The 19,756-nt window shown below is 44.0% G+C and overlaps 1 protein-coding gene across 1 annotated transcript in view; it reads left to right on the top strand.

The window, feature by feature from the left end:
- The first annotated feature begins 630 nt into the window (after positions 1-630).
- SLC44A3 (solute carrier family 44 member 3) overlaps positions 631-19,756 on the top strand; it is a 91,051-nt gene continuing 71,925 nt past the window's right edge. Inside the window, exons 1-5 of the mRNA XM_028102095.2 lie at positions 631-687; positions 1,216-1,323; positions 4,981-5,123; positions 7,898-8,034; positions 9,152-9,245. Of these exons, the coding sequence (XP_027957896.2) occupies positions 661-687; positions 1,216-1,323; positions 4,981-5,123; positions 7,898-8,034; positions 9,152-9,245 (509 nt within the window). The 5' untranslated portion in view covers positions 631-660. The remainder of the gene's footprint in view (positions 688-1,215; positions 1,324-4,980; positions 5,124-7,897; positions 8,035-9,151; positions 9,246-19,756) is intronic.

Below are 19,756 nucleotides of genomic sequence, written 5' to 3'. Positions count from 1 at the left end.
ATATTGCTCTTGCCATCCCTCACAGGAGTGTTGGCAAGGAACCACCTTGAAAGTGCCTGCTTGAGTGCCTGGGTTCAACTCATAGTTCTACAGCTTACTAGCATATGCCATCACTGCTTTCCTGTGCCTCATTGCCCTCATTGTTTCGCAGAAAACAATGATTTCTGCCTAGTTGATTATTTAACAATGCCTGTGAAGCCGTTAGAAGAGAAGCCGGCACCGGGTAAGCGCTACTTACCTGTCAGCTACATATAACGCAGCACGACACCTTCCCCCCGCCCCGCCCCGCCCCACCCCACGGTCGGAAGGATTTGCTGAGACTTTCTACTTCTTGCTCTCTGCAGGAGCGGACGCGTTAATTAGGATCGTGGCGAGGCCCGGGTCTGCGCTTCGGTCGGCGAAATGGATATCCCAGGAGTTGCCACGGCGCAGGTCGTTGAGGCCGAAGGCCCTAGAAAAAGGCGGCACTGCCGCGGACAGGTGACTGACGGGGCGGGCCCGGAGCCGCTCAGGTGGAGCCGAAGGCCAAGTTCGCGGCTCTGGAAGGCGGCCGCTGGGCGGCGCTGTGCCCCTTCCGGCCGCTGGGCCTCCCCGCCACGCTGCTCCCGCCGCGAGTGCGGCGTCTGCTCGCAGCACCCCCGCCCGGCCCCGGAGCGCAGGATGCAGTGCCCCGGCGCCCAGTACCTGGTGAGCGACCGCCCCGCACCCCGGGGCGACGGGGCCCCGGAGGGAAAAAGGCCCCGCGGGAAGGCTAGGGGTCCTGGGAGAAGGTTCGGGCGACCTCCGAGCACGCTTCCGCCTTCCCCAATCCTCGCGGATAAAGCCCCCGCCCCGGCCCCGCCGAGTTCTGGGGACACCTGGCGGGAAGGACGTAGGACCCCACTCAGATGCTGGGGCGGAGGCGAGGGAGAAGCTGGCTGCGGAGCGCAAACTTGGGGCCGCCCGCTGGTGCACGTCCAGGTAAGGATTTGGCGACTGGGGACTTCACGTCCGCTCCGCACAGAGCAGGTGTTTCGAAGTCTCCGTTGAAAACTTCGGGAGGCCACATTTTTAAAAAATAAGATAAATAAAAGGAAAAGAAAGGAAGAAGGAAAAGAAAGAAAAGTTACTTTGAACAGTCTTCAGTACGTTTGGATGCAGGTTAGGACCCATATGTTTATTTATCCTCTTTTCAAGTCCTCCCCCTTTCCCCCCCCCCCCGCCCCGGTCTGGAAGGCTTCTGCAGAGAGAACCCCCCGGCAAAGAGGGTGGAGACCTCAGCTTTATCGGAAGTGCACAGATACGACATGGCTATTCCTGTTCTTTCTCTTTTGGACTGGTTTGGTAAGTATGGGTGCCTAGTAGGGAAGAGAGCACACCCAGTGTGTGCCCTGAAATGACTGTGCCCAAATGGAAATCGCCTTCCTGGTGCCTTCCCCGGGGAAGCCTAGGGTTCCAGGTGGTACCAGGTTAACGTCTGTGCTACAGTGAGAGACATCTGCCATTACCACAGAATAAACATCAGTCCTGGGGAATTCCTATCAGGTGACTGGCTAAATTGGAAAAGCTTATTGCTGAAGGCCATATTCTAATGGGAGACTCCATTAGGAAATGAGAAGCACCTTTTAAGATTGTTATTTAATAGGCCAGTGTGTGGTCTCTTATCTGAGCTCACTGCATGGAACTTCTTTTACCATCTCAGCCCCCCCCAAACAAAATATTCGTCAACTGTTTGCCATTCTCATAATACAGGAAAATCCAGGGTGAGCCTAGAGATAAATTGCTCTCACTTTAGCTGAGCATAACATACACACGCCTGGTGTGTTATGTTTAGCAGCTAACTGGGAAATGAGCCTTTGATATAAACTCTATAGTTAGGTAATAATTTTTTTCCCGTTCTAGTTTCCAGTTAGATAGGATTGCTGATAGACCTCATCAGGCTGTGCCATTTTAGTCCTGGGAGGGTCTCTCGGCAGCTAAATCTTGATGCTTTGATACTTACTTTAGAGTTGTAGGTAACAGCAAGAAGGAGCCCCACTCAGCTTCTTGAAAGATCAGGTTCATGAAATGATCCAGTCTAGGTTGGGGCATGCTGTTTGCCACATGGTTAATGATTAATTTATAAAGCAGCATTACATCAACCCCATAGTAATTACCTTTGTTGCAAAGATTTCAATTTGAACAGACCCTGAAATACCATGTTTGTTCCTCTTTCCAAATTCCTCTTTTTTCAAAAAGGATTTATTCATTTGTTGACTTTACCTACTGGTTTCTCATGACAGACATGGTTACAGGTACCGTGGAAGGTTGGGTCTGAGAAATGTAACTGATTGTTATGTGTTGTCATGTCATCGCCCTCTGAGCCCTCCTACAGGAGCCAAGAGAGTGTGTACCTACACCACCTCCTTAACTGCCCCACAGATGGCTCCTGTTCTGCTGGGCCTGCTATTGAGCTGCAGGCACCAGGCAGCTTTGACCTCAGGCTGTTCATGTTATTCAGTGATCTTCCCTAGCCCCTCCAGGGTTCAAACCTAGCACATCACTACCGAACTCTCAGCCCAACAGCCACCTGGGGAAAGGATGTGTAGATGGCCCATCACAGCCTGAAGAATTATGAACCATCTGAGAGCTGGCACAGAGCTGGAAACTGCTTTCAAATTCCATGTCATTTGCAGAATAAATCTGAAGTCTTCAATATGCCCGCATTCTCTTTACTGCATTTGAATAATAATGAGAGTCCTGCAAGCTTAACGGCCTTTCATTATCTCCTGCAAGATTTTTTTAACCAGGGATACTTAAAACAGGGCAAGGTGTGTTTTTCGGCCTCTGCTGTTCAGCTTCCTGGTCTTCTGACATCCTGACTGGTAAAGAGGCACATGCTAGACCGAGGTTATTGCTGGTGCTGCCCCCAGTTAGGGAGGTTTAGGGTGAGGGGCCGGAATTAGAGCCACGTGCAGTCTACTAAAAAGACAAAGGGTACCAGCCTTTTGTTTATATTTGCATAAGACACACAGAACAGAATGTGTCAAATTCTGGACCATGTCTGCCTCTACTTACCTCTGCAGTCTCCTCCCCCACCTGCCCTTCCCGTTCCTTTTTAAGACTCCATTTTCTGGATCCTCCCTGGCATCGTTGACAGTGACCTCCTTGGTAGCCTCACCATACCTGGTATCCGCTCGTACTATATCACCCATCATATGGGATTGTAATTGTGTGTTGGAAATTAAAACAGAGTTTGATGGTTTAAAGTAGTAGTAGTGGTATGGCAGGGACTTCGTGTGTAACCAAATCCCTCCCGCCCTAAAACAAAACAAAACTTCCACTCCTCCCACCAGCTTCCCAAGGGAGATACTAACATAAAGAATGTTGATCAACGGAAAATACCCCTTCCTTATTAGCTCTCTGGTGAGCTGGGCAGCAGCCCAGCTTCCTTTTCCTCCCAAGTCCAGACCAAGTCAGGATCTTCCCTCACTCCAAGTGGAGCGGGCAGGAGAAGCAGCCTGGGGCTGGGTCAGCAGCCACCCCCACCCCCTCTAAGTGAGGGGGTGAGGGAACTGTCTACCAGCAAAGGTGATGCTCACCTCCTGAAATCTGACCAGGAACTGAGGAGGTGCTGGGGAGGGGCCGGGACAGAGAGCCTGCCCATCTTCTGGACTGAGTTCCTTGAAGGCAGGCACTCGGTTTTGTTCATCTTTATGTTCCCCCCACCCCCCGTAATGGTCTCTGGCACACGCTGGGCACTTCAAGACTGTTATTTTGATTTCTAAATTGTAGTGAATGAAGAATATCTGCAACATATTTGACTTTGGGACAACGTACCTTTGGAACATGGGGTGTCATTACTATAGTTTATTGAGTGATGTACCATATCCTCCCTCCTGGAATGATCATGTCGGGACTAATTATTAAATGCTACTCTATGTGTTGTAAATTGGGAAACTTACCACACTAAGATTGCATTCTGGAAGATATGCAATCTTAGTGGAGGACCCGTCCATGCATACAATGCAACAGTCATCTGAGCTGAAATTTCAAATATTCCATATTCATGATGAAATTGGATAAAAGTGGGGCACCTGGGTGGCTCAGTCGGTTAAGCGACTGCCTTCGGCTCAGATCATGATCCTGGAGTCCCGGGATCGAGTCCCACATCGGGCTCCCTGCTCAGCAGGAAGTCTGCTTCTCCCTCTGACCCTCTTCCCTCTCCTGCTTTCTATCTCTCATTCTCGCTCTCTCTCTCTAATAAATAAATAAAATCTTTAAAAAAAAAAAAAGAAATTGGATAAAAGTGACTATAGGTTGCAAGATGTCCAGAATTCCTGAGATTCTTTCTTTTGTGCATCTTAAGCACTTACCCCCAAATACCATTTTCTTGCTTGTTATGAGCAGTATTTTGGTACACATCTACTGTGTTGCCTCTGCCCCTGAGTGTCCGAGTCCCCTAAATATAAGACAAAAAGAAAAATGGAGAGAGAAAGGGAGGGGGAGGCGAGGAGAAGGGAGGGGGGGAAGAAGGGAAGGCAGGAACGAGGGAAGGCAACTCGGGGGGGGGGGGGGGAGAGGAAGGAGAGAGAGACGAAAGGAAGCTCCAGGAACGAAGTAGCAGTGGCCCTGGGCACCCTTAGATAAAGCAAGAACCTGTTGGGTGGGGGGGTGGGATTTGAGTTGCCCTGGTGAAGTTAGACCCAGAAGAAAAAAAATGACAGACTCTTGGAAAAGAGGGTAAGAAGTATGTGGAGGTAAGAACATGGACAGAAATCTGTTCAGCCTTTAAGAATGTTCTCCCTACCTAACCCGTTAGAGCAAGCGTGAGAGTAACAGCATCCTGACTGACTGGTGTTACTGATATTGTTGCTGAAGGAGAGCATATGGTGATGCTGGGAGATTTGCTTTTTACCTGGCTCCACTTTGTATCGACACCATCAGGGATGCGGGGGGGTGGTGGGGGGCAAGTCTTCAGCCCATTGGCCAGGCTCTCATGTGCCACTTGGGTTTTGCCAGATGTTCATCACAGGCTACTCTGTGGCAGCAGGTGCCACGGGAAGACTTCTCTTTGGCTACGACAGCTTTGGCAATGTGTGTGGCAAGAAGAACTCCCCAGTGGAAGGGGCCCCTCTTTCAGGGCAGGACATGACGCGGAAAAAGTAAGTGTTCAAGTAACTCCCCAACCCAGAGGGGCTATACTATATTTCAGAACTATATCGATGAGCCATTCAGAGCCTAGAAACTGTTTTTCCATTTAAAACTATCAGCCCATCTCATAAAAAACGGAGGGGTGTGTGTGGTCATAAAGACACAAGTTTTAGAATCAGTTAGTCCTAAGCTCAGATTCAGCCTGTGCTACTTTTCAGCTGTGTGGCCTTGGGCAGAGTCGAGTTTTCATCTTTTCAACTGGTTATTATACCCACCTCACAAGGTGGTGGTTTTTTTTGTTTTCTTTTTAAAGATTTTATTTATTTATTCATGAGAGACAGAGGGAGAGAGAGGGAGAAGCAGAGGGAGAAGCAGGCTCCCAAGGAGCAGGGAGCCCGATGTGGGACTCGATCCCAGGACCCTGGGATCATGACCTGAGCCGAAGGCAGACGCTTAACCATCTGAGCCACCCAGGCGCCCAAAGGATCTACTGAGACACTGCGCGAGCTAAGGCTTAATATATGTTAGTTGCTACTGTTGTTCTCCACAATGTATCAGAATCGTGTTACCAATTGCATGTTACCAACTGCACACCACCCACAGTATTTTATCTCAGTGGAAATACCTGTGTCCCAACTGGGCCTTCCGGGGACCTGTGTCCCACTCCCACCCCAGGATACACTCTCAACTGTGGTACTGTGGTGTCACCACCCCTCCCAACTCCAACAGAGAGACAGGGGAGAAGAGAGACAGAAATCCGTGGCCAGGATTTTTCTAAGAGGAGGACCACCTTGTAATAATTTTTGAGACTTGATGATCAAAAGCACCTCCTAGGAGAGAAAATTTATGGATCTAAATAGGTCCTGAATATAAATTTGAAGTCACCAAGTACAGATCTCAGACCAGGCCTCTTCTACCCCTGAATGTTGCTCCTCAGAGGGGCTTTGCTCCGCTGGACGTGGACTGCCTGCAGGCATTTCCTCCTGCGCCTGTGGGTCACTTACAAAAAAAGAAGGAAGAAGAGGCTGCCCAGATGTACCCGTGCATGCTGAGAAATTGTCAAGTCCTCTTCAAATTGTAAAGTATATATTTTATTCTCAGTAGCCAATAAGTAGAAGCAACCAGGTGTCCCATCAGCAGGTGAACGGATAAACCCAATGTTGTGTATATATATGTATAGAATGGGATATTATTCGGCCTTAAAAAGGAAGGAAATTCTGACACAGGCTACAGCGTGAGTCCATGTTGAGGATATTGTGCTAAGTGAAATAAGCCAGTCGCAAAAAGAAAAATATTTTATGATTTCACTCTATGAGGTACCTAGAGGAGTCACATTTCCAGAGACAGAAAGTAGAATGGTGCTTGCCAGGGGCAGGGGAGTTATTGCTTCATGGGTAGAGTTTGGGTTTTGCAAGGTGAAAAGCGTTCTGTGGGCGGGTGGGTGGGTGGTGGTGACAGTCCCATAGCAGGGGGAATGTCCTTAATGCCCAACCTGGGAGGTACTCTACACCTAACATGGTGAAGATGGTAAAATTTTCTGAGTATTTTACCACAATTTTAAAAAATTATAAAGTGGGCGCCTGGGTGGCTCAGTTGGTTAGGCGACTGCCTTCAGCTCAGGTCATGATCCCGGAGTCCCGGGATCGAGTCCCCCATCGGGCTCCCTGCTCAGCAGGGAGTCTGCTTCTCCCTTTGACCCTCCCCCCTCTCACGCTCTCTCTCTCTCTCTCTCTCTCTCTCATTCTTGCTCTCAAATAAATAAATAAATAAAATCTTTAAAAAAAATTAAATAAAGTATGTATTTATCATAGGTCCAGGAGATGTGTTCCCCATTTTCCTATTACACCACCTCCCGCCCTCCCTCCCAGCACCCCCTCTCCAGGGCCCTCCCCTAGAGGACGGCCTCCCTAGCAGCCTCCTGGGCTCTTCCGGCTTCTCCTGATCTCAGCCGCCTGGAGAGGCATTGGGTGTGGTCTGGGAGCTACCGCTGCTCGCCTGGCTCATGACCCCATTAAGGGCAACAACCCGCTTTGTTCTCATGCCCCGTCTACCCAGTGGTGGAACGGCTTGAGTGGGATGGGTCTCACGAGCTTCCTGGCTCTCAACCTGGGAGGCAAGGGGTGGGCCAGGCTGTTCTCAACAGCCTCAGCTCTCCCCTTTCCACTTCTCACTTTCCTGAGTTCAGCTATCTGAAGTAGAGCTGAACGCTCAGGTGCCAATCTGTCTTCGGTGGACTTCACTGAGTAGTTTATGCCCTGGCCTGATGATCTTGCATTCCCTGGGAAGTTTTGTTTTTTGTTCATAAATATTTTATTTATTTATTTCCCAGAGAAAGAGAGAGCACACAAGCAGTGGGGGAGCGGCAGGCAGAGGGAAGCAGGCTCCCCACAGGGCAAGGAGCCCGATGTGGGACTCGATCCTAGGACCCTGGGATCATGACCTGAGCTGAAGGCAGACGCTTAACTGACTGAGCCACCCAGTCGTCCCTCCCTGGGCAGTTTACTCAGTCCCTTCGCTTCCTCAATGACTTCCTCAGATCACCCCTTAGTGTTCTCTCCCAGGGGAGACATTTGAGCATGGTTCCTACCCTACATATCTCCCTAGATGACCCCCAGCAGGCATAATACATGGTAAATTATGCTGAGGCATTTGGTTATAAACGTTTTGACATTATTATTCCCACCTTTGATAACATGGGGATTTTTTTTAAGGCCCATCATTAAACCCAATGAGAGGAAATGCTCTCAGATAGTCTTCTGTTTCTTCTGTTTCATCTGTTTCGTAGACATGTGTTCTTTATGAATTCCTGCAACCCGGAAGTCAAAGACGTGAGGCTCAACTCCACCATCCTCTGTGTGTCCAGATGTCCTGAAGAGCAGCTCAGTACCCTGGAAGAAGTCCAGCTCTTTGCAGACAACAATGGTAGGCACCAAGGGATGGGGGTTCACTCTTCCCCCTCAGGCTGGGAACCACAGTGGGGGAACCGGTGCAGACCTAGATGAGACAGCTTACCCTGACCCTGCCTTCTCCACAAAGCTGGAAATTGTCCTCTTCTTGCATAGAAAAGGCCATAAATGTTTTCTCCTGGGCTTGTGCACTTTCATTCAGCCTTATCTGGTATTTCTCTGAAACCCTAGCTGTTCTCTGCTCACTGCCAGGGAACGGTCTTCCATATAGAGAGTGGCGTAGACTGACATGTAGGGCCCAAAGGTAGGGTCGGACAGAGGTCAGAGAGCTCTGTGCACACGGGCACATCCAGTCCTAGAGAGGGGCTGCAAGCTCTGGGCTTTCATTAAAATGTTCTTTCATTAAAATGCTGGTGCCCATGAGAGATGATGGACTCTGAAAAACAAACTGAGGGTTCTAGAGGGGAGGGTGGTAGGGGGATGGGTTAGCCTGGTGATGGGTATTAAAGAGGGCACATTCTGCATGGAGCACTGGGTGTTATGCACAAACAATGAATCATGGAACACTACATCAAAAACTAATGATGTAATGTATGGTGATTAACATAACAATAAAAAATTTTTTAAAAAATGCTGGTGCTCATGGATACTTGCACTAATCACTAATGTAACTGAAGTCCCTGGCTCTGAGCCCACTCTTGAGATTTACGTTATAAGGATTAAACAAGCAGAGGAAAGTAAAAAAATTTGAGGCAACCCACTGCGAAGTTTATCTGCCTGTGAAATGGTGTGCCAGATTTTGAAAAAATCATTTGCAAGGCTGGGTTAAAAATATCAAGCCTATACAACAAATTATCTTCAGAAACCTTCAAAAGATTTTCATGCCAATCATATAACTTTTAGTTTCGAATTGAGATTTAGGGGAGGGAGGGAGGGTAAGAGACCTCAAATTGTATGATTGTATGCTTATTCTTTCTGTGTTTAGGTCACCTGTAGACCTGTTTTCTAAATCTGAGTGATGTATTCCCTTTCCTTCCGGTTTGGTAAAAGGACTATGGTTTTCTTCCTGGCTCCCCTACAAAGCTGAGCACAATGTAGGAGGATGGTACAGTGTGTGTGTCTTCTGCTTCCAGGGTCCTTCCTGTGTGTTTATAGTCTGAATTCCATCAACTACACCCAGAATCCAAATGCATACTCACTGTGCCCCAGGCTACCAGTTCCTCCAAGGTAAGAAGCTTCCATATTTTTTCCTTATCCATCAACAAAAGTCATGGGGTATTTGATGTGCATCTGTTGCTCTTGTGAGTATTGTCAGAAGCACAGAGGAGATTATCCGGTAGAGCCCACCGTCTAGAAAAGGCCAGGGATAAAGAAGGAGGGACTCTCTGCAACGTATATAATGGACAATGGATTTAGAACCAGGCCACAGGAGGAGAAAAGTCAACAATGAAGATACACTTAGTCACAAAAGGACAACACTAGAGCTAGCAGAATTAATAGGTGAATCATTACCAATTGAGTGGTTTTCTAAGGTAGTTGGTATGTATTTTTTTCTCCTCCAACTATTTATCACAAAGTAGAAATGGTTTACTTTTGCTCTTTTATTAGACATTGTTAGTTCTTATAGCTCTAAGATTTCTCTAGAAGGAGCAGACCTACACGGACAAGGCCAAGTGGCCACCATGCACATCTTCCCAGTGAGGACTGAAAACAGGTCCTTCTCCAGGATGCTACTTGTGAACTCCTAGCATCAGCCATTCCTATCAGCTAGTGTAGTTCCTGGCACATAGGAGGCACCTCACAAGTATCTGTAGAATAATGAGGAAGCCGGGGTTGTGTTGCCATGGTAAGTGGCTCTCATTTGAGCCATTGAGAAGGCAACTGGGAAAATGTAATCACTACCCATGGCCACCGTCAGGAAGCTGAGATGTTCTGAAGGAGGACTTGGATTTATTTTGCATTACCATTCTTTTAAAAGTTGTCAGTATGTTTACAGTGAAGGAGACCTCTGTGCAGAATTCCTGAGAAGTAATGATAATTTAAGCAGAACAAGGTATTATGCCCACTGTCTAGCACGGTGTTGATCAAACTCTTGGTTGGGACCCACAGTACGAAATTTATACCATCACCAGCCCAGTACTGTGGACGTATACCTTCATACATACTTATGAGTATAAAACAGAAATAGAAGTCTCACACAACAAGATTTCCCCTTGCTGTATATGATTCATACTAATAGTTCCAACTCTATTTCACTTTTTTAAGACAGTAATTTATTTCATAATCTAATGGGTTGCAAGCATAGCTTGAAAAATGCTGATCTCGTAGGTGCTTAAAACACAACACTCGGGTAGATTTTAGCTGCACAGGAGGAAAAATATAGTTAACCGTTTTCCTGGCATCCTTTTCTAAAATAAATACTTTGTGTTACAAGTAACTGAAAGAGGAGAGAATTATTTGCAGAGGAGAGTACCCATTGTATACTTCTATATCTTATTTTAAGAATTCTGAGTTTTGTCAGATATCATTAACGTATCTCAGTGAAACATAACTAAAGCCAAAAAAATAAACTACAGTGTTGTAGCAAGTTAAATTATTTAACACTTGGAGAGAAGGGTTGTTTGTTTTAACCTTCTACCCTTTGACCATCATTGTAGTCCCCCTGCCCCAGACCCTGGCCACCACCATTCCTGGTCCGCTTCTGTGAAATTGACTATTTTAGATTCCACATAGAAGTGAGGTCATACAGTATTTGTCTTTTGAGAAAGACTTTTTTAAGGAACACAATTTGTAACTGTGCCTGCAGAGGGAATTGAAAGAGAATGGAATTTTTTCAGGTTGCAGCTTAAGCAGTGGTGGATAAATTCTTACTATAAATGGAATGGCAGCTGTAATTCCATGGGAAGCTTATATCTTGATGTTGTTGATGATAATGGTGAACATTTATTGAGGTTTTGATAGTTGCCAGGTACTTTTCGAAGCTCTTGACATGTGTTCATTCATCTGGACCTCACGAAACCACTGTGCTTCAGGCATTGTTTTCATCCCTATTTTATGGTGGAAAAACCTGGTGCAAGGACAGGGTAAGGCAGCACAAGCAGCAGTGTCCATATTAGTTTCTGTAATCCAAAGCCAACAGTCAAGGCTGCATTGGTTTTATTTTGCCTGGCAAATGGCCTCCTTGGGCTCGCACCAGGGTGGGGTCGGGGGAACCCCATAGCCTGTGTCCTAGGGTCCCCATTTTTCTACCTGTCACGCCTGTTCTAGACCTTTTCATGGAAAGACAAACCTGTTGATTGGCCTTTCTTGGACAGAGTCAGGGAGAGAGAAATAGCCTTGAGGGCTCCGTTTCCTTTCCCTACACAAGCAAGAGTTTGTTTAAGGTGGAGATTATCATATTTATCATGGAAGAGCAGTGCCAAAAGTAAAAGCTTGAAATCCTGAGAAGTGCGGCCATAGGGCCAAAGAACATTTTCTAAATACCTCTGTTGAGTAAACCAATTGTTTGTTCTTCCTCTGTGAGGTGTAACAGACCCTTTTAGAGCAGTGGTTGTATATCAAAAAGGTTTGTGTCCCAAGGTCTGAGCCTTTAAGAGCAGTGAAAAAATAGTGCAGAAGATAACAAGCAAGGATATCTTTTTCCCTTGGGGTTCAACATAATATGGTATTTTGAGTCCCCTGTATATTTAAAATCTAAAAGGCTTGGGTTTTTCCATCCGGTAAGTTCTAGTCCTAGCCTCCCATGTGGGTGCCCATGCATGTCAGTGCTTTGTTTGACCAGAGGAATTCCAACAGGGCCATCTAAATATACAGTCAGCTCTTTGAATTACTTCCTGCAAGTTTGAATGGCCAGGCTGGTGGGGAGAGGAAAAGCAGAAGTGGGGAAGAAACCACAGTCTGTGGCCTGAAGTCATATCCCTGCCCCAACTAATGAAGTGTTCAATGGGCAACTGGTCAACCACACACCAGGGGTGACCCACATTTGACATGCTTCTCTGTGTCACCCTTAGGGCTGAGATGGGCCATTCTTTACTAGCACAGGGTTATAAAATCCCTGAAAAGCACCACCCTAACAATGTTGACAAAATTAAGGTCTTATGGAGAATTGTGTTTGGGGAAAAACAAAATGACATTAAATTTATATCTGATCTTATTTCTCAGAAATACTAACTGAAAGCTCAGAAAACATTTGCTCTAGCAGCAATTCAGATTCATTGGTGTTAAGACTGTTTCATAATAGAAAAGAAAAAGAAATTAGAGGTTTAAAACTCAGAGATCAGGAGGTAAAAATTACTACTCAGCAGGTGGTAAGACAACCGAAAAACTACAAATGATAGGAGAACTTACTTAGGTGGCAGAAAACATTAATATGCTGAAATCTGCAGCATTCATATATTTTTAAGAAGACAGCTTTTACCACAGTGAGAAAAAAATACAGACAAAAATGAACTAGGTACTTTAGTGCCTAGAGACAAATTTAATAAGAAATGTACAAGAACCGGGCGCCTGGGTGGCTCAGTTGGTTAAGCGACTGCCTTCAGCTCAGGTCATGATCCTGGAGTCCCGGGATCGAGTCCCGCATCGGGCTCCCTGCTCAGCAGGGACTCTGCTTCTCCCTCGGACCCTCTTCCCTCTCATGCTCTCTATCTCTCATTCTCTCTCTCTCAAATAAATAAATAAAATCTTAAAAAAAAGAAATGTACAAGAACCATAAAAAGAACACTTTAATATGTTCCTAAGCTACAAGGAAAAGTTAAACAAATGGAAAGACAGTGTTGTTGACAGTATGACTCAACATTATAAAGATGTCATTTCTCCCTGGGTTAAGCTATAAATTTATCATGATTACAAATAAAACAAAAAACAGAATCTTTTTCAATAACTAGATAAGCTGATTTTAAAATCTGTAAGGAAATTAAAAAAAGCAAAAAAAAATCTGAGAAAAACAGACTAGTCCTTTCAGTTTTTAAAACATACTATATTATAAAGTTTAATAACTAAAATACTGGTGAGTTTGCTGCTTGGTGAGTCACAGATAGAAACTATACCAGGTGAGTCACACACCAGGTGAGTTACACACAAGGAAATTTTATTTGCCGCAAATAAGGAGATCACGAGGAATAACTTCCAAAGCCCTGACTCCCTGAGCAAGGGTGAATGGGTTCCTTTTATTTACAGTGAGGATGAATATTTAGAAAGGGAAGCCTTGTCCCCATATGTAGAAGCAGGCACCAGGTCGCACACGTATCTTGAGGAAATATGCCTTACACACATTGTATGTTATGTAAGTGAGGCTTGTGCTTCTCTTTGGAGATTTTAGTACTATGATGTCATAAAGGTAACTGTCGGTCACTCCGTGGGTCACTCCATGGTCCATCTGCACAGCTGTGAGGTGGGGCTAAGCTCAAACTGGTCTGGGTGGCCTGGGTCAGGGCTGTCATTATTGCTTGGGGGGCAGTTTTGGTTTCCATCAGAGGGTGCTATGCCCCTCAGGTCTTTTGTCTGAGTTAAGAGGTAAGCTGAAAAGAAGAGTTTAAGGGAAAATGTGGGACAAAGGTCATTGGGTACAAGCAGGCTAGCAATAAAGGTCATGTCTTGGGGTCTAGCTGGTGACAGTACTAGTTCATCTGTGGAAAGATCAATGGAAGATACTACATAATCCAGGAATAGACCCAAATGCTTTTAGAAATTTAGTACATGATATAAGTGGCATCTCAAATCAGTGACAAAATGACAGGTTACTGAACAGGTAGTGTTGGGACAACTGGACCGGCATCCAGGGGAAAAGCTGGATCTCTGCCTCAAATGAATAAATTCCAAATGGATTAAAGATTTTATTTTTTTAATTAATTTGTTTTTTGAGCGAGGAAGGGTAGAGGAAGAGGGAGAGAGAGCATCTCAAGCAAGCCACACCCAGCAGAGCCCAACACAGGGTCGATCCCATAACCGGGAGATCATGACTTGAGCCCAAATCAAGAGTCGGATGCTTAACCCACTGAGCCACCCAGGCACCCCAAACGGATTAAAGATTTTAATGTATATGGTGAAACTAGAAAATACTAGAAGCCATGGGAGAATTCTTCCATAACCTGAAGGTAAGGAAGGCTTCTATCTATGATTTATAACTCAGAAGACATAAAATAAAAAAATGGGTTAAGTTTGGCCGCACTAAAACATTTCTGCCTGACAAAACACAAGAAGCAAAATTAACAGGCAAATAAGTCGCAGTTCATATAAAAGGATTAGTTTCTCTAATTTATAAAATATCTTGCTAATCTAACTTTTAAAGGACCAATAGTATCTTAGTATAAAAATGAGATAAAAATATGAATAGATGCTTCAAAGAAAAAGCAGTGTTGTTTAAACATATTAAAAGAGGCTGGAGTTAGGGGCCCCTGGGTGGCTCAGTCGATTAAGCATCTACCTTCGGCTCAGGTCATGATCCCAGGGTCCTGGGATCGAGCCCCGCATCGGGCTCCCTGCTCCGCGGGAAGCCTGCTTCTCCCTCTCCCACTCCCCCTGCTTGTGTTCCCTCTCTCGCTGTGTTTCTCTCTATCGAATAAATAAATAAAATCTTTAAAAAAAAAAGAGACTGGACTTCCCTTGTGATAGGGGAAATTCTATGTAAGAATCTAATGTTTTCACACTTCCAGTGGTTAGATGACAGCATATGAAGTTGGATAATATGCTCTACTAGCAAAGGTGTCGGGAAATAGACACTTTCCTACATTGCTGAGGCAGGGATCTCAGGAGGGCAAAGCATCAGTATTCACCAGTGATGAATGTATATACCTTTAAATCAAGCTTGTCTACTTTTAGAAATTTATTTTTTTAAGCTTATTTATTTAGGTGATCTCTATACTCAACGTGGGGCTCAAACTCACGATCCTGAGATCTAGAGTTACATGCTCTTCCAACTGAGCCAGCCAGGCACCTCTCTACCTCTAGAAATTTAATCTGCAGGTACACTTATACTGCTATGATATGACATTTGTGCAAAAAACCAAATTAATTTAAAAAAATAAAATCTTTAATCCATTTGGAATTTATTCATTTAAGGCACAGATCCAGCTTTTCCCCTGGATGCCTGTCCAGTTGTCCCACCACTACCTGTTCAGTAACCTGTCATTTTGTCACTGATTTGAGATGCCACTTTTATCATGTACTAAATTTCTGAAAGCATTTGGGTCTACTCCTATTACAGTGTTTGTAATAGCGGAAGAGTGAAAACAATCTACATGGCTGTCAGTAGCCGGCTGCTTACATAAAGTAACACTGTTTAGCTGTCTGTTTAATAAGAGACGAGCAAGCTAGGAATAGCTGAGAATGTTCTCAGTCTGAGAAAGAGCATCTGTGAGAAATCTACAACTAATGTTACACTTAATGGTAAACTATTGAATGCTTTCCCATCTAAGATGAGAACAAAACAGGGATATCTGCTCTGACCACTAACATGCAGCGTTGTAATGGAAGTCCTATGAACTGCAAAAGAGAGGACGGAAAAATAGAAAAGAAATGAAATCATCTTTATTTACAGATGACCTAATTGCTTATATAGAAAATCCAAAGGAATCTACAAAGTAACTACTAAGTGAATTTAGCAAAATTGTGAGATACAAGGTCAAATTGCGTTTTTATACATTTGCAACAATTAGGGAATCATTGTTAAAGTCCATCTTTAGCAACATCGAAAAATATAGAATAACTAGGAATAAATTTAACAGAAGACATGGAAGACCTTGACTAAAAACTTTAAAGACCTTTCTGAAATTAAAGAACTCCAAAATAAGTGGAGAGATAGACCTTATTGGTGAATTAGAAGTTTTAATATTGTTAGGATGTCATTTCTCCCCAAATTGTCCTACAGACTCAGCATAGCGCCCCAACATAATTTTTTTTAGAAATTGACAAATTTATTCTAAAAAAAATACAGAAACGCTAAAGACCAAGAGTTACACACACACACACACACACACACACACACACACACACACACACACACACAATTTTTGAAGAACAGAGTTAGAGGGCTCATACCACCTGATTTCAAGAGTTACTATAAAGTTATGGTGATTAAGACAATGTGGTGTTAAGAAACAAAGTTCAATGGACTACATTTGAAGATCTAGTTGGCTTTGTTAACTGACTCATGAATCTGACAGCGTCCACCCAGCAGGTAGAGAGCTCTGCGAAGTTGAAGGGGAGGTTTTTATAGGAAGGAGGGTGGGATAAGAAAGTTATTGGCAAAAGGAAAGACTTGTTCCAGGCCAGGGGGCTTTCCCTGAGGGGAAAAGCAAGGAGTCTTAAGCAGATTACCTCATCCACGTGGTGCTAATTGAAAAATTCCTGGCTGTCTGGTTAAGACTACACTTCTGGGGGAGGTCGAAAGAGCAATTAGATGAGATATTAAGCCCTGTTTTGGAAACTTGGTCGAAGTGACACCATTTTGAGCCCATGGGTTTCTTGTTAACAGTTACCCCATTTTGATCAGACTCTCCGAGTAACTGGGAAACAGGAGCAAAGTGTAAGGCATTAGTGCCTTGCTCTGGCGTGTTTGTGGGTTTTGTTGATCCTTTGCGCTGTATCCGTAGGTCAGGACATTTTCGCCTAACCCCTGTGATATTCCCAGGTCATGGTTTCAGACGTACATTCTTGAAGTGGGTCATTTTCTTTGTGCCTTAGACATTCCGGTCTTAGGGAGATATTTGCTTGGTGGGTAGCGGCTGCGATCATGGATGTAAGGCTTTTCAGAGAATACAACACCCCAGGGAGATGATGATGATTACTATAAACAGGATAACTCACAATATTGGAGTGTACTTTAGAGCCATGGCGCCAAGACCCTGTGGAAAGAGTCACCTTTTTTAAGCCAAGTGCTTTGTTCTGTGATTTTATGTAATTGAGTTTCAGTTTCCCCAGAAGGTCTTAATCCAGGTACAGCACATGGTGATGGCCACAGCAGAGACACCTCCTTGCTCAGCTGAAAGATTATTAAGAGCTGTTCTGGTATTATGGACAACTTTGGCTAGAGAGTCTAAGGATATTTGTTGGTCTGCTATTGTTTTAACAGCAGATTTTGCAGTAATTTTAAGAATTAAGGGAAAGTTTTCAATCATTGCCTCATTTACATTTATCCCTAACCAGGGAAATAGGGATCGGCCATAAGGAGTGAGTCCTGAATCCTGAAAGCCTCTTTGGTAGGTCAATATAAATTAACTCAAAATGGAAATTAAGGAGAGTCAGCTGATTAGATGTCTTATTTTATTTGTGAAATGTTAGGGGCACAGTTAGACTTTCTCCTAGCCTGAAACAAGAGGTTACCCCCACTTAGCAATGAGCAGGGAGATACAGATGAAGGTGTTATCTTTCCAGGCCAATGCCAGAATAAAGGAAAGGAAAAGAAGGAAGGGGGGTTTTCTATTTAAAGTATGAAGTCTAAATCTGGTGTCTCAAATGGAAGCAGTCCACCTCAAGGTCAGCTACATCTCTTCCCCATCAATTTGATTTAGAGGATCCGATGTGTGCAAAGGACCAACGTCAGTGGAGCCTTTGTTAGCTGTAAGATGTGTCCTCAAGGCTCTCTTATGTCTTTTAGTCTTACGGCTGTGTCAGTGATCAGGAGCACTTGGTAAGGTCCCTTCCCACGGAGCTCAAGAGCTGTTTTTTTAAAAATGATGTTTCCAAAACACCCAGTCACCAGGTTCCAGACTGTGACCAACAGGAGCCTTTGAACAGGGGGGTCAGGGAAAGCATGTGTATCCTGTCGATGGTAAGCCTTAACATAAGGCTTTAAAGACCAGTAGCTGGTCATACTAGCATGAGATAGGATCAGCAGAAAGTTTTCTGAGAGAATACCACCACATTTGCAAAGTTTTGTTAAGGTTTGTATGATTTGCTCAGTGCAGTGGGTGCTTTGATCACTGGAGATGAGGGAAAATATACCTCAAGTGGGAAACATATTTTCTAACAATTTCTTTGCTTTCATGGGGGCGTCAGCCTTGCAGCAGGAAAAAGCTTCAGCCCATCTGGGAAACACACCTACAGTAACAAGAACATACTGATAACCCATTCTTTAAAATTGCAAATTTATGAATACATTTCAAAAATTCTAGAAGCATGTGCCTTTTGAAATTTTTCCATATGGCATTAACATATACAAATATCTTTTCATTTCTCTGTAATGAGAAGTTAAAGTAGATAAACCTATGTTTAACAATTAATGTATTAGTATTTTGTCTTATTTGGAAATGATCTAGGTATTTAATAAATTTAACTTAACTCATCATTTAACCTAACTCAGCAAAACTTTAAGGTTTTAGATTACCAAAAAGAAAATTTGAGAAAACTATTTAAGTAGACATAAATATTGCTGAAAAGTTCATTTATAAACTTCTGTCTTGCTTACATCTATTTACTTATCCTTAATAATTATGTTAATTACCTACAAAAACTTCATTCAACATTAGGCAAAGTCAGTCATTATCCTAAGCTATTTTTTTTTGACAGACCTTACAAGCATTAACATGAATTTATTAGGCTAGTAAACTCAGGTAGAATAAAAGTTTTATATTTACTCTTGATGTCTGTTTTAATTAAACCATCAACCTGAAGTTTGCTTTAATATTAAATATTTTTCCAGATCACATGAACTTGAAAAACATTTGGGTTTCTAGTTTCTATCTTTCCAAGAGTTTTAGAATGGCCAAACCTTACAAGCACTTGCCTTCAAGCTATATAAATAGAGCTCTTTTACAGATTAATTTCAGCAATACCATCTGGAGGTATAAAATACCATATAACTACAGCATATGCATGCATGCCTTCAGCCACTCACCACCAACAACAAAACCCAAAGACAGACCAGTGGTGATGAAACAAGAAAGGAATTTCTTTCAGTTTGGCCAACACCGGGAAGGCAATGGGTTAGTGTCCCAAAGTTGGTCTCCAGAGTGCCACAAATATTTCCTGGTTTTATATAAGGAAAATGTGGGGGACAAAGGTCGGTGGGTAGGTCCAGGTGGTCAACAAAGGTCAAGCCAGTCACTGTTTTGGGGTCAGTCATGTGGGGTCTTGCAGGCTCTGGGCAGTCCTTACTGTTGAGGGATAGTTTCATTCCCATCTGGCATGTCTTGCCCTCAGGGTCTTTTGCCTGAGATAAGAGATAAACTGGAAAGACCTTAGTTAGAAAATACAGACTGACAATCAAAAAAAAAACCGAAAACGAGGCAGTTGAAGTTCTCTTTCATTTGACACACGTGAGCATTCAGAGACACAGAAAACTTCCAGCTTCTGTTTTGGTTACAGTGGTGAGCATAGCTGCCTTCCAGCTTCTATTTTAAAATGACCTGCCATGAAAAAGGTACAAAATTTACTAGTCATAAAAGTTGGATCTGAGGTGGTTTTTCCAATAGATGAAATAAGTTAAGTTGAACTGTCTAGATGACTAAAGCTTTAAAAATTTGTGGAGAAGACACTGAAGAGGTGTTCTTTGTCCTTGGCAAGTCAAGTTCCAAATGACCTTTTCACTCCCCCCCTTTGTTTCCTTGATAAGAATACCTCCCTGCAATCTGGAAAAGCCCCCGAGAACACCAGACAGAAGGCTGAACACGCACATTATAAAGGCACAGGAAAAAAAACGCAGGCGCTCCCTACTATGACTTCCGTCCCCTTAAAGCCGGAAGGTTTACATTTACCAGCCTTTTGAGATAAACAGGGGAGGTTTGGGATTTGGTAAAAGG

This window comes from Eumetopias jubatus, unplaced genomic scaffold (genome assembly GCF_037043125.1).
Source record: "Eumetopias jubatus isolate StellerSeaLion01/CBP00866 unplaced genomic scaffold, mEumJub1_p1.0 scaffold_4, whole genome shotgun sequence".
In the NCBI taxonomy this organism is placed as follows: domain Eukaryota; kingdom Metazoa; phylum Chordata; class Mammalia; order Carnivora; family Otariidae; genus Eumetopias; species Eumetopias jubatus.
Note: the sequence above shows the minus strand (reverse complement) of the source record. Positions and strands in the feature narration are given on the sequence as shown.